At 34.7% G+C, this 25,329-nt stretch overlaps 2 protein-coding genes and 1 pseudogene across 2 annotated transcripts; 1 reads left to right on the top strand and 2 right to left on the bottom strand.

The window, feature by feature from the left end:
* Positions 1-12,944: 12,944 nt before the first annotated feature.
* On the bottom strand, positions 12,945-17,927 carry LOC120174846 (cell wall integrity protein scw1-like). The gene is made up of 9 exons (XM_039181585.1): positions 17,667-17,927; positions 15,649-15,828; positions 15,477-15,552; positions 15,003-15,132; positions 14,769-14,884; positions 14,302-14,389; positions 14,119-14,188; positions 13,930-14,012; positions 12,945-13,347 (listed from the first exon to the last, which is right to left on the bottom strand). The coding sequence occupies exons 1-9, from the start codon at positions 17,802-17,804 to the stop codon at positions 13,251-13,253; spliced, it is 978 nt and encodes a 325-aa protein (XP_039037516.1). The 5' UTR covers positions 17,805-17,927; the 3' UTR covers positions 12,945-13,250.
* Positions 17,928-19,628: 1,701 nt separating this feature from the next.
* LOC120174888 lies at positions 19,629-22,211 on the top strand (annotated as a pseudogene).
* A 141-nt stretch (positions 22,212-22,352) lies between these two features.
* LOC120174883 (WEB family protein At1g12150-like) lies at positions 22,353-24,521 on the bottom strand. The gene is given in 3 exon segments (XM_039181606.1): positions 22,353-22,613; positions 22,615-23,882; positions 24,295-24,521. Coding segments are annotated over 3 exon segments (1,632 nt in total). The 5' UTR covers positions 24,481-24,521; the 3' UTR covers positions 22,353-22,435.
* Positions 24,522-25,329: the final 808 nt, after the last annotated feature.

The following is a 25,329-nucleotide window of genomic DNA, read 5'->3' on the forward strand; positions in this document are numbered from 1 at the left end:
ATAATATAATATATTATTTAAGTCTGGTCAAAAACGGGTGTCTACATAGAGCATCTTGAATATCATCATCTTTATCACCATTGCTCTCACACACCTACAAGAGACATTTAAGTAGATTTTGGTATCCAAATTGCTTTTGATCCTTGAACATTAGTTTCAATGCCTCTTGTTCCTTTTGAACCCATACTTGTCTAATTTTAAATCGTTTTCCTTTCTTTAAAGGACAAGTATGTTCCTTATGACCATGATAATGACAATGTGAACATATTGTCATTATTGAACTAGATGAATTATTTAGAATGATCTCTTTTTCTCTTGTTAAACATTCAATTATCTTTCAAATTGAAATTTTCTTTTTCAATACTTTCAAATTTCATTTTGAGAGTTCTAAATCCTTCTTCAAGATTTCATTTTGATTTTCAAAATCCATTTTCATTTCTAGAAGAAGTTTGTTTAATTTGAAAATTTCTTTTTCAAAGTTTTCAGATTTTATTTTTGAAAGCTCTAACTCCTTTCTCAACATTTCATTTTGATTTTCCAAGTTTGTTTTAGCTTTCAAAAGAAGATCATTTTTAGGAATAAATTTAGAAATTAATTTATTGTATTTGGAGTTCATGGTCTCAAACTCCGAAATAATTTCATAAGCATCTTGTAACTCATTAAAAGATTTGAATTTGATATATTTGAGTTAGAAGATACCTTTGGCTCTGTGAGAGCTAATAGAGACATCACTTTTATTGGTTCTTCTTCTTCCTTGTCTCTATAGATGTCCTCAAGCTTATCCCACATTTCCTTGGCACTTGAACAAGAAGAAACACCTTTATATACATTAGGATCAATTGCACAACTCCTTTCTTGATTATCATCCAAGCTTCCATATCATATGTTTTGATGAATATCATCATACACCTCTTCCAATGACGATAATTTGTTCCATTGAAGTGTGGAGGCACGCTAATAGGTCTGGATTCTTCCATGGAGAATGAACAGGAAGTAGACGCAATCTTTATAGATTTAACTCTTCCCGGATAGACTCAAGAGGTGATTAAACCTTCAAATGAGTGAGGCTCTGATATCAATTGTTGAGTTAATCGATTGATAGAAATGGCCAAGAGGGGGGTGAATTGGCAATTAAAATTTTGGTGGAAGCTTTTGCAGAAAATTGAAAATATTTACACAACGATTTAGAGTGGTTCGACTTTCTCAACCAAAGTCTACGTCCACTACCTTAGCTATCCACACTAAGGATTTTCCAAAAAATTCACTAATTTGTTCTTTCTTTTGAGGACAAAGAGTAACCTTACAACTCCCTCAAGAATTATACCCCAAATTCTTGAGCACACTTTTTTCAAAAAGAAATACACAAATTTGGAAACTTACAAGGAAAACCTCATAAGGTAAGATGTTTGCACAATTCTAGAACAAGAAAAGAACACTAAAAAATAATCACAAATGAGCACAAATGGTGTTCTTGAAAGCAAAATGAATATTGAAAGGAAAATTGGCTTGATTTGCACAAACTTGGTGTTTGATGCTTTCTTTCTTGTTTCTCTATGATTTATTATTGATCAAAGGCTTCAAAACTTGTTTAAATACTCCCTCAATTGATTATGAATGTTGGGGATGATTAGTGGAGTCAATAGAGTCGTTTAAGTGTGAAAACCTTAATAAAACAGCTTAGAGCGTGGGGGGAATCGATACCCCTCCTGGGAAATCGGTTCCCTAAGTGTAAAATTCAAATATTCGACCGTTGAATAGTGGGGGGGATCGATACCACCTGGGGGGAATCTGTTCCCTCTGAGCATACTGGAATTTCTCAGGGCAAAACCATTCAGGGGGAATCGGTTCCCTCTGGACATTCTAGAATTTTCGGCTTTGAAACGGTTCGAAATACTTTGTAAGATTATTTTGAAATAATTTTAAGATTAAAACTTAATTTTACACTTTGAGTAAGGATTAAAAATGACTTTTGAAAGATTTGGAGTAATATTTTGATATTCGAATAATTATATCGAATATACTTAGAAAATCTTTTTGGCAAATCTTAAAATTCATTTATCTTAATTTGTTATATCAAAATATCAAAATGTTTTCAACATAAGGTAGTGGACGTAGACTTTGGTTGAGAAAGTCGAACCACTCTAAATCGCTGTGCAAATTTCTTTCAATTTTCTGCAAAAGCTTCCACCAAAATTTTAATTGCGAATTCACCCCCCCTCTTGGCCATATTCGTCAATCGATTAACTCAAAAATTGGCATCAGAGCCTAACTCATTTGAAGGTTTAATCACCTCTTGATTCGATTCGAGAAGAGTTACATCGATAATCAAAGTCATCAATGGCCTCTACTTCAAACTTCGACTCCGGTCTCGATTCAATGCCCGTCAACAAGCCTCCTTTCTTCAATGGGGCTAACTATGCCTATTGGAAAAATAGGATGATGTACTTCATTCAAGCAAGTGACATGGGAGCATGGAATGTCATAGAAGAATGATACTTCAAGCCTCTCACTCATCCAAGATTATGGAGTGAAGGAGAGATAAAAATGTTCCAGCTAAACTCCAAAGCTATCCATATTATATTTTGTGCTCTTGGACCAGATGAATACGTAAGAGTTTCATCTTGTACAACCGCCAAAGAAATATGGGACAAACTTCAAGTCACTCATGAAGGTACCGATGAGGTAAAGAAATATAAAATTAGCATTCTAATGCATAGCTATGAAAATTTCAGGATAAACCAAATGAAGATATCAAAGCTATAACAGATAGATTCTCAACGATTGTCAATGGTCTCAAATCATATGGAGAGATCATTTCAAATGAAAAGTTTGTGAGGAAGTTAGTTTACTCCCTTCCAAAATCATGGCAATCAAAGAAGACGTCAATCATTGAGTCTAAGTAAGGATCTAACGTCCTTAACTATTGAAGAACTAATCGGTTCACTCCTCACTCATGAAATGATGCTTGAAGATGAGGTGAACCTCGATAAGATTGAAGAGACACCAAAGGAGAAGGAGAAGAAGAAAAATATTGGAGTTGCTCTCAAATCCACAAAAGATGAGAGTGATTCAGATGAAGATGACGATGATGAGGAAATGACATTGTTTGCCAAACGGTTCAGAAAAATGATGAGACCTTACCGAGGGAGAAAATTCAAACTAAATGAAGGCCTTGCTATGAATGCAAAAAGCCGGGGCATGTCAAATATGATTGCCCACAATTGAAGAGAAATGGTCAATCAAAGAATAAGCACAAGGCTCATGTGGCTACATGGAGCGATGAAGAAGGTTCCGATGAAGAAGAACAAGAAGTAGCAAACTTGTGCTTGATGGCATTCGGGGAAGATTCTAAGGTAACCTCTAACTCATCTGATTTTGATGATATATCCTATGATGAGCTATTAGAGGAATATAATGGGTTGGCTTTGGATTATGAGAAATTGTTTTTAAAATATAAAAATGATGTTTCAAAATTGAAAAATGAAAATAAACTCATATCCAAAACCAATAACGATCTTGAAAGTAAAATCAAAGATTTGCAAATCAAACTAGAAGAGTTTGAAAAGAAAAATTTGGATTTCAAAATTTACTTTCAAATGTCAATGATGATCATCAAAAGAAAATTGATGATCTTAAAGCTTCTTTTGATAAAGTTGGAACAAAACGTTTTGAAAATGGAGGAAATTCAAAATCCAACTTTGTTAGAAAAAGTTTTAAAACTACAATCATAGAGGTCCCTAAAGAACCTCTAATGGAAAAATTGTTAGAAGTATATGGGTTCCTAAAGAGATCATTACTACTAAAGATAAGGATATACTACACAAATGGATACCTAAGGGGACTAGGATTTTGGAAATTAATGAATATGGACCCAAAAGAATTTGGGTACCAAAAATTAGAAATTAATCTATGTTTGTAGGAAAAGGAGCATTGCTACAAGGCACGGGAAACAAATCCAAATTCATGGTACCTTGATAGTGGATGCTCAAGACACATGACCGGATACAAAAACCGGTTCATTGAGCTTAATGCCAAAAATGAAGGAGAAGTGGCTTTTGGTGATGATTCAAAAGGTCACATTAAAGGTATTGGTACTATTGGTAATACCTCTTCCATACAAATTAAGAATGTTTTATATGTGAATGGATTAAAGCATAATCTATTGAGTATTAGTCAATTTTGTGATAAGGGATTCAATGTCATGTTTGGTATTAATGGTTGTAAAGTCATTGACATTGCATCTAATAAGATTATGCTTGTTGGTCATAGAATAGGAAACATATACATGGTGCATTTAGATTCTTTTGATATGACTAATTTGTGCCTAGTTGCTAAGGATGAACATGATAGTTCGTTATGACATAGGAGACTAGGACATGCTAGTATGAGTGTTTTGCAACAGCTAATTCAAGGTGATTTAGTTCGAGGGTTGCCTAAGCTTAAATTTGATAATAATAAAATCTGTGATGCTTGTGCTAAAGGAAAACAAAAGCAAGTTTCTTTTAAATCCATTAATGACGTATCAACTAGTAGAGTATTACAATTGATCCATATAGATCTTTTTGGGCCAACTAGGACTACTAGCTTGGGTGGAAAAACAATATGCATTTGTCTTGGTAGATGACTATTCTAGATATACTTGGGTTCTATTCTTAAGTACTAAAGATGAAGCATTAGAAAATTTCATCACATTTTCAAAAGTAATCCAAACCGAAAAAGGTTACTCTATCACTAGTGTTAGAAGTGATCATGGCACTGAATTTGAAAATCTTGGATTTAATGAGTTTTGTAATTCTAATGGTATTAGCCATAATTTTTCAGCACCTAGAACCCCTCAACAAAATGGAGTTGTTGAGAGGAAAAATCGAACTTTAGAAGAAATGGCTAGAACCATGCTTTGTGAAAATAATTTGCCAAAATATTTTTGGGCGGAAGCCACAAATACCGCTTGTTATGTTGTAAATCAAGTAATGATTAGGCCAATTTTAAAGAAAACTCCATATGAAATTTTCAAAAATAAAAAGCCTATCATTAGCTATTTTCATCCTTTTAGATGTAAATGTTTTGTTTTAAATAACGGTAAAGAAAACCTTGGCAAATTTGATGTTAAAAGTGATGAAGGAATTTTTCTGGGTTATTCCTTAAATTCTAAAGCTTATCGAGTATTTAATAAAAGAACTTTAGTTGTAGAAGAGTCTATACATGTTGTTTTCGATGATAATCCCCTTCCGAGGAAGGATTCTTGTGTGAATGATGATGTAGGTATTATAAATACAAATGAAGTTAGACATGACGTTGAAGAACCATCATCAAAGGAAGAAACAAAAGATGAGGTAACTCATGATCCTCTTACGAATCCAACCATTGAAGAAAGGGAAGTATCTTATCCAAGAGAGTACAACTATGTCAAGGATAGTGAGATTATAGGTGATCCATCCAAAGGGGTAACAACTCGATCTTTTCTTAGAAATATTTGTAATTATGTTGCATTTATTTCATGCATAGAGCCTAAGAATATTAAAGAAGCATTAAAATATGAACATTGGATTATGGCTATGCAAGAATAATTAAATCAATTTGAGAGAAGTAAAGTATGGACATTAGTTGAAAGGCCTAGTAATAAATCTATTGTAGGTACTAGATGGGTATTTAGGAATAAGCTTGATGAGAGTGCTAATATAGTGAGAAACAAGGCTAGACTTGTTGCTCAAGGGTGTACTCAAGAATAGGGCATAGACTATGATGAAACATACGCTCCCGTAGCTAGGATGGAAGCAATTAGAATGTTATTAGCATTTGCATGTTTTCATGAATTTAAATTATATCAAATGGATGTTAAAAGTGCATTTTTAAATGGTTTTATAAAGGAAAAAGTGTATGTGGAACAACCTCCAGGTTTTGAAGATTCAAAATTTTCGGATCATGTTCTTAAATTGACAAAAGCGCTTTATGGTTTAAAATAAGCTCCTAGAGCTTGGTATGAAAGATTGTCAAATTTTTTAATTGAAAAAGGTTTTTCAAAAGGGAAGGTTGACACTACATTGTTTTTAAAGCATAAAGGTAAAGATTTATTAGTAGTTCAAATTTATGTTGATGATATAATATTTGGTTCTACTAATGATGTTCTTTGCCAAGAATTTTCTAAGCTAATGCAAAGTGAGTTTGAGATAAGCATGATGGGGGAGCTCTCATTTTTCTTGGGACTCCAAATCAAGCAAAGAAAAGATGGCATCTTCATCAATCAAGCTAAGTACGTCAAAGATATGCTCAAAAAGTTTGGACTGGAAAATGACAAACCTCACGACACTCCAATGAGCTCTTCAACAAAGCTTGACTTAAATTAAGGAGGTAAATGTGTAGATGTTAAATTATATAGGTCAATGATTGGCTCTTTGCTTTATCTAACTGCAAGTAGACCGGACATTATGTTTAGTGTTTGCTTATGTGCTAGATTTCAATCATGTCCTAAGGAATCACATTTACTAGCTGTTAAGAGAATCTTTAGATACCTTAAGGGCACTCCTAGTTTAAGACTTTGGTATCCTAGAGACTCTAGCTTTAGCTTGCATGCCTTTTCTGATGTGGATTATGGAGGATGCAAATTAGATAGGAAAAGCACCTCCGGTACTTGCCAATTCCTTGGAAATATGTTGATTTCTTGGTTTTCAAAGAAACAAAATTGTGTTGCATTATCTACCACTGAAGCCGAATACATTTCAGCTGGTAGTTGTTGTGCACAAGTTTTATGGATGAAGCAACAACTTTTTTTATTATGGAATTGAAGTAGGTACCATTCCTATCAAGCGTGACAATACTAGTGCTATTTGTCTCACTAAAAATCCCATCCAACACTCTAGAACTAAGCACATTGAAATAAGACATCACTTCATTAGAGACCATGTCACTAAGGAAGATGTAGTTCTAGAATTTGTTGATACTTTGCACCAATTAGCAGATATCTTTACAAAACCTTTAGACAAGGAAAGATTTTGGACACTTAGGAGAGAATTAGGTTTGACCAACCTATCTTCACTTAGTGTTTAAAATAATTTTAGCACTTTTAAGACTAAATGAAAAAATGCTTAGAATAGTAATTTTTGATTGCATTCATTGCTATTAGTTAGGGGGAGTTTATGATTCTTGATGAAAATTAACTTTATGTTCAAATATAGTTTAAAGATTAATTTGATTGTTTGAACGTGATTAATTTTCAATATATGAGTTGCCAATACCACTAGAGAAAATTAATTTAGCATTTTGTGTGTTTAAAATCGGATTTTAGCATTTTGGTGCAGAGGGAATCGATACCCCCATGAGGGAACCGATTCCCCTTTTGAAGGGGAACCGATTCCCCCTTTGAAGGGGAACCGATTCCCCCTAGGGGAATCGATACCCCCCTGGGGTTCTGGTTTTATCGGGCAGAACCCTTATTTTTGCCTCAAATCCTCTCTTCTCTTCACGTCGTTTTCCCCCTCCATTCTCTCAAATCTCCACTTTGCCTCAAAACAACGTTTTTAATCGGAATTCTCTTCAAATATCATCTTCTAAACCTGCTAGCATCATTAAAATCGTGCAAACAACATCAAAATTCACTCAATCTCATCTTTCAAGGTAAAATTTTTCTAAATTCTCTATTTCATTGATTTTAAACATAGGACTAGTTTTAATTAGTTCTAGATAGAAATAGTGATCGGGCATTGATTGTTTAATGATTAGAAACTAGATATTACAACTAATTTCATCAAAAACACAAGAATTTTTCAAAAATTTTGAAATTTTTGAAATAAAAAAAATTGTTTTCAAATTATTGTGTTTTTATTGAATTATGTTGTTGTTATGAAAACTATACATATATTGCTTTTCAAAACCTTATTTTTCATTAGTTTTCAAAAACTTTGCCCATTAGGATTGGTTTAGAGAACTTTGAAATATTGAGGACTCAATTGAGTTTTGGGATTGATTGAATTGCATACATGTGTTTTCTAAATTGCAGGTTATCCATTCTATTCTGATTTCCAAAACCATGTCCAATCCTAAACGTGCTAGGTCATCATCTAGTCGCTCAAACCGTCAATCCAACCCATCTCCAAATCTTCCTCCTATTCCTGAAATTCCAAATCCTAATCCTAATCCTATTGATCCTAATATGACTATCCAAAACTCGTGCTTTAATCATACTGGTCCTAGAAATCATCGTTTTTGGTATTATCAATATTTTGACTCTTAAAAAATTAGAGAAAAACGTATCCCTTCTCATCAAGCTATGTTAGATATCAATTTTAGATATCTTCCTCTTTTGCAAGAGTGGAAATTTGATAAACTTTGTGACCTTGAACCTATAGTTTACCATCAATTTGTTCACATCTTTTATTCTAATGCCGTTTGTGTCAAAAACCGAGCTCAAACTGAAACCATAGAAGTTCGTTCCTACCTCATAAGACAATTCTTATATATTAACTCAGCTTACATAGCCAAAGTATTAGGATTAGATAATGATGGTATATCAAATAAAAAACAGGTTTTAGGTTCTCATTATAAAAGAAGAGATAGTGCGAGTGTCTTAGACCTTCATGATCATTTTCTTCATCTAATGATTTCTTGGTGGTTTCGACCATCCGGAGGTCGTTACTCTACTTTTCGTGCTTTAGATCTTTGGTGGTTACATTGTTTCCAAAACAATATTAAAATAAATCTTCCTGAGATTATTTTTGCTGAAATCGTTGAAACCGTAAACTTAGTGCCAAATAAAAAACTTTGTTCCTCTCTAGTTTATGGTTGCATTCTAAGTAATCTATTTTCTAAATCCGGGCTTAGAGTAGGTCTAGATGTCCTCTTTCCTTTAAAGAAACAAATCAATCTTCTTTTCTTAACGAGAGCGGGATGGATAAAGGATAAGGAAACCGGTGAATAGGTTCGATCTTCTGAAAATACTTCGGGAGCTAGTTCTTCACGAGCTCCACCAGAAGGTGACGACGATCCCGAGATTGAACAATTAATACGAGACATCGATGAAGCCGAAGATGAGCCTGAGCAGCCCGAGGAGCAAGCACAACAAACGAATCAAATGCCTCCATATTTTCAATCTTTTATGGAGACATTCGATTTCTGATATGCTACTATAGATTCATGCTTTTCTTCTATAGAGTCTCATTTATCCACAATGGGAGCTCAACAATTAAATATTCTTCAGGAGATGCGTGCAAACAATGAAGCAACCAACGCTCGTATTAATGAACTCACTCATGAGATGGCCGCTATGCGAGCTCGTTTTCCTCCTCCCGATCCTCCTACGGATGCCTAATTCTGTGTTTTGTTTTAGTACTTTGAACTTAAAGCTTATTGTTTAAACATTTTGAATGTTTTTAGATTGTTTTCTTTTTGTTGTTTGATGGATTATGGATGTTTGAACTTATATGTTTGGTGTGGTTAAATTTCTTCATTATTGCATCATTTACATCATGTTAGATATATGACCAATTTTACCATGTCACATTGTTTATGAATATTGATTATGAAACTAATGGCTAACATTTCTCTTGATTGTGATCTTTGCAGCCTACACTATATATATAATCAATTGGCTAAATGATTTTTAATCCTTGTTTAAAATCTTTTTCGGATCTTTTTGATTTAACAAAAAGGGGGAGAAATATTAAAAGCGTTTTAAAGAGGAGTAGTGTTAAAGTAAGGGGGAGTAGTATTTTCAAAATCAAAATTCTTTTTGAAATTAGAAAATCTTAAAATGTTTTGTTATATCAAAAAAGGGGAGATTGTTGAAAACATTTTGATGTTTCGATATAACAAATTAAATTAAAAGAATTTTAATTTTGAAAATGATTTTTCTAAAGCATATTCGATATATTAAATCGAATAACAAAATATTACTCAAAGTATTTCAAAGTTCATTTTAAATCCTTAATCAAGTGTAAAATTAAGTTTTAATCTTAAAATAATTTCAAAACGATTTTACAAAATATTTCGAACCATTTTCAAAAGCCAAAAATTCCAGATTGCTCAGAGGGAACCGATTCCCCCCCAAGGGGGTACCGATTCCCCCTGAATGGTTTGGCTCCAAGAATTCCAGTATGCTAGGAGGGAACTGATTCCCCCCAGGGGGTACCGATTTCCCCCACTGTTCAACGGTCGAAATAATTGAATTTTACACTTAGGGAACCGATTCCCTATTAGGGGTATCGATTCCCCCCACGCTTCAAGCAGAAATATTAATTATTTTCACACTTAAACGGCTCCAAAAACTTCATTAATGATCCCCAACGTTCAGAATTGATTCAAGGTGTATTTAAGCAAGCTTAGAAGCCATTGATCAACAACAAGAAACATCAAGCAACTAGAATCAAGAGAGAATCAAAGAGAAAGCATCAAACCTCAAGTTTGAGCATTTCAAGCCTATTTTTCATTCAATATTCATTTTGCTTTCAAGAACACTTATTGTGCTCAATTGTATTCATTCTTGAGTGTTCTTTTCTTTGTTCTAGAATTGTGCAAACAATCTACCTTGTGAGGATTTCCTTGTAAGTTTGCAAATTTGTATTGTTCTCTTTGGGAGAGAGTGTTCTCAAGAATTTGAGGTATAATTCTTGAGGGTTTGTAAGGTTACTCTTTGTCCTCAAAAGAAAGACAAATTAGTGAATTTGTGGAAAATCCTTAGTCTGGATAGCTAAGATAGTGGACGTAGACTTTGGTTGAGAAAGACGAACCACTCTAAATCGCTGTGCAAATTTCTTTCAATTTTCTGCAAAAGCTTCCACCAAAATTATAATTGCCAATTCACCCCCCCTCTTGGCCATATTCGTCAATCGATTAACTCAACAAATAACATATGAATTATATCACTTATCTCACAATATTTAAATACTAGATTATTCTATTTATTTAATTCAGTTCCATATAACTCCTATAATCCTTCTCATAGGGATTCTATAGTTCTTCATTTTATAACTCATATATCGTAGTTTCTATAGTGCTTATCCTATAGGTTCGTTTCACCATTATATAGTCATTCACACATACAAATCATGTAATACATATAATCACAAATAGCACAGATACTCATCTTACACCCATGATCATGCTCATGATTTCATGCATACTACCATAGGAAATAGACTCATCGCGAGTCTTGTTTCCATTCATCATACATCACTAAAATGCACTCACCTTAGCCTTACTTGATTTGACTTGATCCTAATCTTTCGATTGTTCTGGAACAATGTTACATTTTTGTATCTACATATTAATACATTGATACATATCAGTATACTAATTAATATATTCTAAACTATCATTTCTTAGTATAAAAGAAACGTTATTTTCATCTCTTAATGAAGGTATGTATCGATGCACTACACAATGTATCGATGCATCCCTTAACGTGTGCATCGATGCACTATCTATGCATCGGTACACAAATCTCATTCGATGTTTGTATTTTAGGGGGTGCATCGATGCACTCCTTATACATCGATGCACTAATTGTATTCGATATTCATTTATTTGAGAGTGCATCGGTACACATTAAATGTGTATCGATGCACACAACCCAGAAATGTTATTTTGAGCACGAAAATCCCTTCATAATCCTCTTAATACTTCATATTTCACCTCTTTTTATGTCCCTAACTTGCATACATCTTCTTAAACTAATTATTATCCATTTAATACCTCTAAAACTTAAAAATTCAATCCTCCATATAGAATTTAAGAATCTCACTCAAATTCCAACATGTTCTAAATATAATTCTAACACTTCATATCCCTTTATCAAGTTGGTGACAAGTCAAATTCAACTTCCAATTTCATTTAAACCCTCTTATTCGAATTTTCACTTGATCACCCCTTATATTAAATCTTCCATAACTTCCTTATCTTTAGTTTTCTTTCTCCTTTTAAGTTCTCTTAATCTTTCCTAATGCTCCATCAATTAAAATCATTCTTTTAATTACAAGAAAATCAATTGAAAATCAAACTCACCTTATCCATGAAGAGCTCACGTTGAGAGGAAGAAGAAACTGAAGAAGACTCTGGAAAAATTATCTCATTCCCACGTGCTTATTACCCTTATAAAGGGAAATAAAAATTTTCCCTGAAAAATGACCATAATACTCTTATTACTTTCAAACTTTATTATTCAATCCATCATCAAAACTTTTCATTTAAGTCCCTGAACTTTTTATCTTTTCTGAATTTGGTCACTAAATTTACCAAAATTCTATTTTGGTTATTGTCCCGGATTTCGGAATGTTACAGGACTAGTCATCGACCTTTTTTATGATCAAATCAAATTAGATTAATTTTCGGTCAAAGTAAACCGAATCATGTTTTTGGCCTCGGTTCAATTCAAAATTGATGAGTCAAAGTGAAACCAGATACAGGTTGGTAATCCAGTAATGTGTTAGCACCAACCTCTTCCTCAAGGATGAAGGAACTTGCTGAATGGATAACCAAATCGTATTATATGAGGTTGTATTCAATTCAACGCAATGCAAAGCTTAATCATTTACTATAACGTTGCAAAGACACAAAATAGCCTGTGAAAAAAACCCTACTTTCCTAGGAAAATGAACTCCGCTGTAAAATTAACCATAATCGTTACCATTTTTCATTTCTTTCCACACTGCACTGAGTCACACTTCTGCATAAAAAACAAAGTACAAAAGAGAAACCAGAAATAGAGAGCCAAAAATGAAACTGGTAGTTAGAGTGTCGCCAACAAGCATTTATTCCGTTTTGGCCGGAAATAAATAAATAAAGGAATCAGTACCTAAGAGCTGTCAGCTAAACATCCACGCGGGCATGTTTTCGCTTTTTTTTTATATGAAAAATGCCTATAAAGTCATGTTAGTCATGAATGTGTATTGATCAATTCTGTATGTATGCTGCGTGATATTGAGCATCACTAATCCAGAATCATGGCATGGTCAATATGAGGTGGTACAGCACACAAATCAACCAAACCCGTGGATAATGTGCCACTTCAACAGAATATTAATGTTATCCGAAACCCTATAAAGTTAACCCATTGTAACAAATGCTGCAGACACATGCATGTCTCAGGTAAATTGATAGAAACATGAACAAATGTTGCGTTCATGATATCACTATGTGCATTCAAACACATGACAAGCGATGATAATGCTGATGTTGACAATGAAATGGGTGCATGCAATATGCATCCTAGCATGTAGCAATTGTATTTGTTGGAGCATAGAAAACAGAGAATATCCCCTCATCTACTGGTAAGTCGGAACCGGCGGAGCCCCATTTGCACTAGGTGAAGCAGCTGAATGATTGGAGTCCTTCCTTCTGCCGAAGGGATTCTTGGAATATCTATTTTCAAGTCAAGAAAACCATGTTTCACAGAAGCATTTATATAGTAAAGTTACGGATGAGACATGTAAAGCTAATAACATAACTTCCTTATGTTCATATATAGCTTAACTTGGCACCCCTAGATTTTTTACTTTCATCATTTGGCATTCAACATTGTAAGATTATATAGCCTTCTCGAGCATTTTGATATACACACACACACACTTATGCATATACCGTAAAGAAATAAAGAATTCTCTCCCCGGCCACTCTTTTTAGAGATTAAGTTCTCAGAATCAAAATTTGACATATAAAACAGATCTTCATGGGGGGGAAATGTTTGTAGGAATATCGCCTTCTAAGCCACACTGAGATGACAGAAGCAGTGGAACCCAGTGGAAGGGGTATTTTTATGTGGGTAACCTATCTGGACTGTAACATTCAAGAATCAATCCATATGCCCATAAACCGCAGATGAATGAATTATGAAGCACACACACACATATATATATATGCAACAGTTGTTATGCCAAAGAAAAAACAAAGGACAATGAAAAAATTTAAAACAGTAAAGCCGCAATGAAATACAAAAAATGATACTGTATTCGCATGCCAACAGAACCAGAACTAGGGATCATAGCACCCTGTAAACTGTGGTGCACATTGCTTGCAGAATTCACATCCTGCAAGTTGGGGAAACAAACTTTTGGCTTAAGGATAAAACCCAAGAAATTGCATTCCATGAATAACTGATTGCATCCAAGTAGGTTAGAGAAGAAAGAAACTTACTTCAAACTCTATAAAGTAAACGGTATGCCTTTCTTGTCTCAAGATCTTCATTTGCTTAAAACCAGGTTGACTGCATATAAAGCATAAGTGCAACAAAAACCAGGTTGTCATCAGAAACTAACCCCAAATTCACATCAGAAATAAAATGGTTCATAAAACTAGACAGGTATGAGATGTTCTCACGCGCTAAAGAGGCCCCGTAGTTCTTCCTCATTAATGTTCTCTCCAAGATTGCCAATAAATAAAGTATTGCAAGGAGGGTTATCTTTTGGTATTCTGACAGCCAAAAAATAGTTTCGATTTAATGCCATAAAAAAGACACATAATGGAGGTTGCATCCTAAGAATTCTAAGAAGGAATGAGAAAAAAACTTGATGAATAGCAAGGTCTTTAGCAAATTCAGATATATTCACTGATTTATCCACAAAATTATTGGGCACAAGGGTCATATCCAGTGTCCAACAAGCCAACTTTTCGGTGAATGTTCATAGTAAATCCAGGTATAGAATAAGCTGACAACACGTTTAGTTGCTTCAAGGTCAATTGTTAAATAAATAGCCAAAAGTGGCCACAATTTAGAAAATAATTGATGGCCAAAAAACTATACAAAATCTAAGCTGCAGGGGAAAAAGACATGCCGAGCATAGAAATTACCTGAACAGGCACATAACTGCTAGGAGCTGGTACAGGAGTAGGGGTAGGCATTGGGACTGGAGGTACAGGATAGCCTCCATACGGATCATAAGGAGGAGTTGGAGCTAAATACCTATGACAAATAAAAAAAGCCTTGAACTTAACAAGCAATGCTGTAACTATAGCTTAAATTATTCACGACCAAGCAAACAGTAGCATAGCAGTATTCAATATCCAACATAGCTTCTTACCCATGAGGTCCCCAGACAGGGACCGGTGGAGGGTGAAATGGAGACGATGTTGTATAAGCACTGTGTGAATAATCGCCACCAGTGCGCAAACGCTTACTTTGATCATATGAATTAGAATCTGCTACAATTCCTACAGATTAAATATCACAAAATAAAGAAAGATCTTTATTACCGCCACAATTTACTTTAATATTATCAGATCACCATGCCTCTCTCTTATTCACTCACTTATACCCTGCTCACAATCAACCCACACAACGCATTCCTAAATCCTAACCATAAAGTGGCAAATAACCAAAGGCTAGTATCCTTCTCTAGGTAAAAGCAAATAAGAAATACTTTAAAACATTTAGAACAAAATTATGTATTTCGCATTACTCTATCTCCAGATTAAAACATTTTTCCTTTGTCTCTTGATAAATACACAAGTCTTTTTCAATTGGCATGAAACAAGTAGTTACAGAGATCACTAACCTCTTTTAACAAATAGATTCTTCTTGGCCATCTCTATGTGCAATACCGACTTTGACTCGGCATCAAAAATCATATCCTAATACCACCAGAATCAAACAAAATCAGTGCTTTGAAAAGGAGGACGTATCTTAGATCACTAAATAAAACCACCAATTATATAAATTTATGGTACCTGAAGAGCATCCTTGGCAGCAGCTGCAAGTTGTGCAGTTGAAAAGAGAGCAAAACCCATTGGTTTTTCACCCTTATAGTTCACTTGCGAAGCTTCAAAACCCGGAAGCCATCTCATTAAATTTTGCAACTCCCTCTCTTTGACATCTTCAGGAAGACCAGTAATGAAGATGGTTCGAACCTGGATACAGAACAAGTATCTCTATTATTTTTAGAATATAGAAGTAAATAAAAATAAACTTGTAGATGCATGCATCACAAATAATGCATTGCAAATCATCTGTTTGGTTAAACCATTCAAATTGAAAACTAGATTCATAGATATCAAAAGTGGCAATGAAATGATATGTTTGTAAAATCAAGGAATTTAACCAAGTTGATTATAATTTCCTAGATATTATATGGAAGATTACTGTACTAAAAGTCAGTTTAAAAATTAGTTGATAATTTCTCTAAATTTTAAAGTTTATTTTAAATACACAACAATAATGACTATATGAAAAAGAAAAATAATTGTAACATACTATGCTTCAAAGGACTGAACTTTGGTGATTTTTCAGAATGGGAAGATAGATTCTGCGCTGTTGTTCTTCATTACACGATTCAGAATTGTTTCTTGGTTTGAACTTCATTTAAGGATGTTCATATTCATTTTGATTCTTGATGGGGGATTTAAAATTAGCGGATCAGCATGGTAATATGAAAAGAGGTCTCTTCCTTCTTCTAGGTGGAGTCCTCCTCCAGAAGGGTTCTTAAAAGTTAACGTAGATGGTGCAATGGTCAAAGGTTGAGATAAGGGTGGAATAGGTGGCTTGATTAGCGATGGCAGTGGTTTGGTGCTTGGGACGTTTTCAGAGAAGGTAGGGGGAGGCCCTCCTTTACTCGCAGAGCTATTGCCGATCAATAGAGGGTTGATCTTATTGATGAAGTTGAGTACTTTCCAAGTCAGAGGTTCATTTTGGAATCGGATTCTTCTAATGCTCTGAAGTGGATTAATAATCCGAACCTTAGTACTACTTTGTTTCAATCCTTGGTAAGGGATATAGCTACCATTGTGGAGAGGAAGGGTATTATCATGAGGCATATTTCGAGAGCAGCAAATTGGGAAGCGGATGAATTAGCTAAAGCTGGTATAGGTTGATTTTTAGGTTTGTGTAATGCTTAAAGGTGTTATGCCTTGGTTATTTTTATTAAGGGAGTATTAGGGTGTGTTATGTTTACAGAATTATGGTTAATTTGTTATGTAAGGAGTTGTTAGTTGTTGAGGTGTGGAGGTGTATTATTGTTCTCATTAATAAAAGTTAGAGGCGCTCTTTACCTCCTTCCAATGTCCTTCATGTTATGTTTGTAACATGTAGGATATGAAGGGGGGGTTTTAATGAGGCCTTATTCTATAAAAAAAAAGGACTGAACTTTATTCCTCCTAAATGAATCAAAGAACACCACTTTTACCTTATCAAAATTTTGATAAATAGTGTATTATGTTTCAGTTATTGATCAGCGAACCAAATTGAACCTTGTTTCAAGTAACTCTCATAGAGGCAATAAAATTATAACTATATAATAACCATATCTACATAAAACAAATCTTATGATCTTATTTTCTTCTTATTCCACCCGCTAAAACAGATGAGAAAAAAGTCACCAAAACAAGACCAAATAATTAAACTGTTGTAATGCACATCCAAACAGAACTGACAAAATCATGGAATGATACACGTTGCTAGTCAAGGAATTTAATTTTAAATTTTAAATTATAAAATACCATTTTAACTTTTGAGAAAGAAAAAAGCAAGTACAAAAGGAAAACCACGAATTAGAGAGATAAACAAGGGAATCTGTAAAACTAAGCAGAGCGAAAAGAAACTATTGTATTGGCAGTTTCATAAAGAAAATTGATTGAAAGCGAGGGAGAGATAATTAGAGTTCTATTGCCATCAAATCTTACAATCGAAGCTCAAAATTAAAGCTTGAAAAAAGAAAAAGAAAAGGAGGTAGAGAAAATCAAGTGAGATTAACCTCGTCGTGAGTAGAAAGTGGAGGATGGTGGACAGGAGGCGGCGGAAGAGGAGCGGAAGCTGATGTGGCTGTAGGGGGCGGAGGAGCTGGTGCCGGCGGCCACTGCTGGTGATAAGGGTGGATTCCAGCACCCGCCATGCCTATATAGCGATTCAAAGCAGAAACCTGAAACCCTAAATCAATACTCGTCGGAGGGGAGAAAGAAAATTAAGATCCATGAACCCGAAATTTGATATAATGATGAGAAAAAAACCAACGAAATATAGCCTCTTTTATTTATTTGTCGAATATAACATCTTTACAAAAAGGATTAATGTAAAATAAGCCTTCAAAGCAGGTTGAAAGTAAGTGCGTAAATTTGTTAAATGATATGTATAGATTTTATAAAATTTTAAAAAATTTATTTAAAAAAGCTTTAAAAAATATTTAAAAATCATCATTATTGAAATTAATAAAATCAAACTTTCTTCAAAATTTAATTTCATTCTCTGTCACTGTCGTCCTTGCCAATCGACATCTATTTCAACGACGTGAGACTGCTTGAACATGCAATGATTGAAACACTTGCTCCAACATCTAATTGTAGCGAATAATAATCGATACTCATTTTCAGCCAATCGTGAAATTTTGTATTTACACGACCACTAAAAGTTCGATTGATCGTGAAAATAAGGGGTTTTGCTTATTGGATGGTTGGCCGGTCAAAAAGAGTTGGGTACTCTGTCAATTTGACGATGTTGGTGGTGACCGACAATACTAAAATGTTGAAATTATAATTTTTTGGGATTTTAGAGTTTTTTTTTTAATTTTAGAAAAATATTGAACTTTTTTAAAAATAAAATTTAATTTTGAGATTTTAAAATAAAATTGTATATGTTTGACATTAGTCACTTAACGGTCATTATAATCCATAGATCTAAAATTATAACATCAGAAACGTTAGACACCTAAAAGTATAATAAAAAGACATCTATTTTTAACGAAAAATTATTTAAATATACATTGAACACTTGTTATTACATATTGTCTAAAAAGAATTACATTTGATAATATTAATATAGTTTGAAAATATTAATAAATTAGAAAAAAAGTACACAAATAGTCTTCAACTACATAGCATTGCTTTGTTGGATCTTCCGATAATTAAATATTATAAAATGATCAATCAATTATATAACATTACTTTGTTTAGTTTTATATTATTAAAAGTTAGAAAATGGTTATAGGCTATTCATATATTCCAAACTTGTCATTTTTCTTAAAAAAAAAAACTAATGGTAGCATATGTCGATCTTTAACTTATTGGTTGAGATATGATAATCGTTTGATATTTTAGGATCAAATTTTATTATATCACAATCAATAGGTTAACGTTCAACTCAATTTATCATCAATTTTATCAGAAAAAGATGAGTTTGACACATATTAACGATTGAATGACCATTTTATAACTTTTAATAGTCGTAAGACTTAACAAAACAATATCTTATAATCAAGAGATCATTTTATAACATATAATAGTCTGAAGACTCAAAAAAATAATAATCTATAATTGAGGATCATTTGTATACTTTATCCTAAGATTTATAAATTTCATACACAATATAAAAATATAACATCTACTCCTTTAGATAATGATATTATTGATATTAAAAAAATATTTTTTTCTCAACCCTTGATCTGAATAAGTTATTTTACATTTTCATAATTTAATCATATTATCATAAGAATTTTAAGTTGAGACTAAAAATTTAAATCATAAAAAATATAAAGAATAAATTACAGAAAATTAAAATATAATGACTAAAACTGGAACATGTATAATACATGGAGTGATAACAAAATTTTACCAATAATTTATATTAATATTTTAAGGGGAAAAACGAAAGCCAAAACTCGTGGCTGTGGCTGTGCTGTGGTTGTGGTGGGCTGTGGGCTGTGGCTGTGCTTTCTGCTTCCTTTCTGACTGTCATTAAGCCCTTTCTTCATTCTCTTTGATTTTAGTCTTCAAATATTCATAAAAGGAGTCTCTCTCTTTTTTTTTTCTTTTATAAAAAACTGTAAGAATAGATCTGCTTCGAGTACGAGTATTAGATCTGCATCTTCTGTTATGGTATGCTCTATTTCTTTCTTCTTTTTTTTTACAGTTTTATCAGCTCAGCTATCACTCTGCTCGACCAATTGTTCTTCGATCGCTCTTACTTGACCTTATATATAAACAGTTACCCTAATTAATCCTCATGGAGTATTAATAGGAATTATGACATGCTATGTATATTGGTATCATTTCATATTGTTATAGTATTATGCATAAAAATACAGCATCGTTCAATTAAACACTGTTCTATTCTATACACTTTGATATGCAGAAAACTTCATGGAAAAAATGGAAATTGAGAAATTTTATAATTTGTGTGTGAAACTAGGGTTCCTATGTATTTCTAGAGGATTGACTTTCCACAGCTTGCTCTGATTTTAAGAAGTATGATGGCTGGCTATAATTATTAGATAGTATAACCTTTATGTTTTTAGGGCACTTTCAGGCAAAGCACTTAAATAGTAACAAGAGAAGAAAAAGAAGCGTGTATGGGATTGGTTGATTAGAGGGGTAATAACCCTTCTATTCATTCTTTCCTTACCTTTCATCTTTCATTTCTGTTCGGACAGTAGAAATGTCATGTATGATGTGTGTGGTTTTCCGATAATGTGGAATCGCTGCACGCTTGTTTTAATCCTCAGGAGTCTCTTTTCTTCCCATTGTTTGTAGATGAATGATAAATGTATCAACCAAAGATTGCTCTGGGCTCAAGTTTAGGCCGCAACAACTCATCGGTTCATGGTCAGCATTTAGATTGTGGTGCTATTATAATGCATGCTGTAGGTGGAGGGAATGACCACCCCAACAACTCTAATCTTGCATCAAAGCAACGGTTGCGCTGGACACATGAGCTTCATGAACATTTTGTTGACGCTGTTGCTCAACTTGGTGGACCAGATCATAAGTCTCGTCAAAGATAACACTATCTAATGATTGATTCCTAGCCTAAATGTATGTGCTTGTAACTGATTACGACGGTGAACGAGTTTGATTTCTCCCTCCTCGCAGGAGCTGCACCTAAAGGAGTTCTTAGAGTCATGGGTGTGTAGGGTTTGACAATATACCATGTCAAAAGCCATTACAGGTTCGTAGTTGTACCGACAGAATTTGATTCGGTTCGTATAACATACCCCTTTGTTGTCTCTGGCTTTTGCTGACTCCACTATCTTGATGCATCCAGAAATATCGGCTAGCAAAATATCTCCCTGAATCTTCTTCTGATGGTAGGTTTATCTGTTTCTTTTATCAATATTTGTTCTTTATACTGCTTCAACATCCTCAAGGTCATTTTAAACCCAAGTTGTTGTATACAATTTTTTCCTTATTAATACTGTTTGTTTATCGTATTTGTTAACGGAGGAAAAATGCCAGACAAGAAAGAAACTGCGGATATGCTTCCCGACTTGGACGGGTTAAAGTAAGTGGAGTATCAGCCTTTCGATTTGAACAGTTCTTGTTAGTTTCAACATGATCTTTTTAAATGGATTGATCAACTAGAATTGGAGAGTTGAGGGATTCTTTTCTCTGTTTGCAGTAGCAATCAAATTACGGAAGCTCTAAAGTTGCAGATGGAAGTTCAGAAGCGATTGCATGAACAATTGGAGGCATGTACTCTTGGTGCAAATTTACTATTAATTTGATTATATATTTATCAACGGATCCTCCTTGTTATTAAGAGTAGCATAGTATTGAGGAATGTCACCAGCATTCAGATGCAGTAGTTTTCTGTTTATTCCTTACGAAAATGGTTAACGGGTGCTTTAGGTGTTGTATTTATAATTGTTTAGTTTACTCAAGTCTGCAATTTCTATTGCCTGTGATCTACAACAGGTGCAGAGACAGCTACAGTTGCGGATAGAGGCTCAAGGAAAGTATTTAAAGAAAATTATCGAGGAGCAACAGCGTCTTAGCTGAGTCCTTGCAGAAACACCTGGATGTGGAGCTTCTCTCACAGAATTGTGTGACAATGGCCTGGAATATGACAAGACTGACCCTGCAACTCCAGCCCCAACTTCAGAATCCCCTCTACCAGATAAGGCTGCTACAGAAGGAGCCCCTACCAAGAGCCTCTCGATTGAAGAATCTTTATTGTCTCCGTGTGAGCCTTTGACCCCAGATTCCGGTTGCCAAGTTGGTTCCTCATCAGGGAGGGCTAAGAGCAAGAGGTTGATAAAGAAGCAACTGGTAGCATTTGCTAAACCCGAGATAGTAATTCCACACCACATATTTGACTCGAGCAAAAGTGCCTCCTACCAACAAACACGATCAGATTTCGTTGCTGACCAGTTTTATCCTTCATCTAGGATATCGATCAGAAATGACGGTCGATTGGGAAAGGCTTCAAGAACGGAGTTGTAGTTTATGTCCTATATGATATTCTTTTCATTCTGTCTGTGTATTTCTGACTAGGTTGAAAAATACTTGTGAACATTACTAGGGAGACTCGGCTCGAATTAAATAACATTTTCTCTATGCCAAAGAGTCTTTAAATTAAGTTTGATATCATCAAGCTCTTTATACATATATATATATATATGAATAATTTTCTCACTTTGATACATGCATATATAGGGAAAAGTGTACAATGAGTGAGTTAAGCTGTGGAAATAATCGGTGGCTGTGAGACGATACAGAGTCCGAGTCGAGGAAGCTGCAGCGGCCTTTTTAAGTGTTAAGATGCAGCAACTACCTCTTCTTGTTGACGCCGTCTTCTAAGTTCACCTTCGATCACATTCTGCGCTGCCTCTGCCATAGTTGCTGACTTCTCCGCGAACTCTGTCGCTGTCTTGATTTCCTCCATCGCTTTCAAGTTTTCTTCCACCTTCTCATCCGTTTCATTTTTTTGTGATTATCGCTTCCAGCTCTGCCATTGCAATGGCTATTTTATGCTCTGAAATATTCCCATATTCCTCTATTCTCTTTTGCAGTGCTTCATATTCCTCCTTGGAAAGCCTTATCTTTCCGTCATCGATCCCCCTTTCTAATACTCGCATTTCATCGAGCGCTTTCTTCTCTGCTGCTTTCGCCTCTTCAGCCTGTTCCAATGCATAATCTAGCTTTTCCTTCACCTCCATCACTGTCATTTCCGCCACTTGGCCTTCTTTCATCAGCGTTTCGATAATCTTCTTCATCTCTTCAGCTTCTTTTCTTGCAATCTCGGCTTCTAATAGAAGCTGTTGCAGCCTAACATTATGATCACCATTAAGAGATTCCCCTTCAGCCTCTTTGTTTGCCTTAATTTCATTTTGTTGTGCTTGTTTCATCTTCACCTCTTCAAGTTCCACCCTAATGGAGCTCACTAAATTCCGAAGAGAACACTCTTCATCGGCCACCATTTGCAGCGTCGTCGTAGCTTCGTTAAGCTCCGAAGTTAAAAGTCTAACAGAATCCATTTCTATAGCATGGACCTTCTTCATCTCTTCTTGTAACGCTTCGACCTCGGCCGTAGTTTCCATTAGCTTCTGTTCGAGAGACTTGGTTAACTCGGGATCATACACTTCCCTCGAAGCACTCAATTTCTTTTCGGCTTCCTCCTTAGCAGCCTCGTAAGATTTTTTCAATATCTCTCTCTCTGCTGCAATAGCCTCTTGCTCGTTGTGCACTTGTTGCGTAGCGAATTTCACTTGCTTGATAGCTTCCTTCATGGCCGCAATTTGTTTCGTGAGCTCGGCGACCCTTTCCGAATGCATCTTAGCCGAAAGCTGTGCTTCGGCCGCCTGTTGGAACGCCGCCAACTTGACTTCCAACGCCGAGTCGAAATCCTGCCTGATTTTATTCAGCTCTTGCTTCTTGGCATCGAGCTCGGATGCGACGGCGAGGTATTGCTCCCTAGCCGATTCGATTTCTTTTTTCCACGCTTCGTATTCTTGGCTGTGTTGCGATTTCGAGGGGTCGAATTCAGTGCCATGTTGCTTGACTGCTTCGGCTGCTTCGATTGCGGATTGCTTCGACTCGATTACTACTTTAAGTTTCTCAGACAATTCCTGTAATGTTTGCTTTGCGCTTTCAAGTTCACTATCTGCTTTAGCCTTTGTGGCTTCATCGCTCTCTAGCTTTTGCTTGATATTGTTGAATTCTTTCTCAGCTAGAAGAAGCTGTGTCTCCTTGTCTATAACATTCTGGCAAAGTTAAATTAGGAGTAAATTGTTAAACAATTAAATCTTGATGGAGTAATTTGATAATAATTATAAAGGTAAAAAGTATTGTACATGTCCCTATACTATAGTGTAGAGTACATTTTAGTCCCTTTACATTTTAATTATGAATATTAAATTAAAATTTACATACACATTTTAAAGTGACGTGATATATTTACCGGATCCAGTGAATTTAATTGATTAAGAAAGGTATGAAATCGAGTTATATTAAATGCAGCAGTTTGTTTTTTAACTGTTACAAAATTATCATTTTGCTTGCACTGATAATGCTGAAAATAAAGGGACCAAAATGCATTTTTGTTAAAGTAAAGGGACCTATACGGTAATTTAACCGTGTATAAAATGAAAAGGAGTTTGCGTTGCGTTTTATTACCTCCGCTGAAATTCTTGATTTTCTGGGAGTGCGACGTTCCTTGGTAACGGCAACTTCACCGAATAAACTAACGGCGGCTTTGACGGACTGAAACGGCGCTCTGGTATCGATCTCTCCTACCTCCGCCTTTGGCGAACTGCCAGCAGGGACGCGTTCGCTTTGGGCGCGGCGGTAAATGTTCACCATTTTAACTTGTCTTTCCTATCTTTCTTCGGAAACAAATTTCATTAACCTGCGGATGTTATGTCATCATTCCATCAATACAACTTTCACATGCATACACATGCATGCATTGCCTACAACCTCTAATCTAAACGTACGTAAATGTTCATGCTAACGTTAACGCATACATGCATAAATGGGATGAATATGAACCAAAGGAGCTTAAATCAATATGGCAATGCCCGAAAATCGAGATGATCGGAAAGAAACCTGACCAGAAGTAGATACGTCGAAGGCGAGAAAACAATGAAAATGAAAGCCTTTGAAGACGAAATGGAACCGGAACTTATGGGGGGTGACAAAGGAAACAAAATGTTGCCCAGAACGAGTGGTGGTGTATTATTTGGAAGAGATCCCCCTAGGTTTTCGGATTTTGAATGGTTTTACAAAATTCGCATAATACGCCATGCAAAAATATCATCTTTTGTTTTGATATTTCTGGTGCAAATAAGTTGTTAAAACCAATGGATATTTCCCTCTGTTTTTGACCATTTCCCGTATGATATATGTATGCCAAATATGAGTACTTGTAAATTTAATTATTTCGTAGAGGAATTAAATTGCATACTATGGTTAGAAATTTTGGGTTTAATTATTGATTTTGTTCCATAACGAAAATTGATAAATCTGGTAATAGTTTGTCTTTTTGAATCTGGTAATATTTCTTTTCGTTCTTTAGGTACCATTATGCAGATATCGATCGGACTTGGTCTCTCACCTTTCATCACAACCATTTTATATGTGCATAAATTAATCAACTGAAGTAACTTCTCAATTTTGATAAATTATGAGGGTCAAATTACAACAAATAGA

This window comes from Hibiscus syriacus, unplaced genomic scaffold (genome assembly GCF_006381635.1).
Source record: "Hibiscus syriacus cultivar Baekdansim isolate YM2019G1 unplaced genomic scaffold, ASM638163v2 tig00112127_pilon, whole genome shotgun sequence".
NCBI classification, from domain to species: Eukaryota; Viridiplantae; Streptophyta; class Magnoliopsida; order Malvales; family Malvaceae; genus Hibiscus; species Hibiscus syriacus.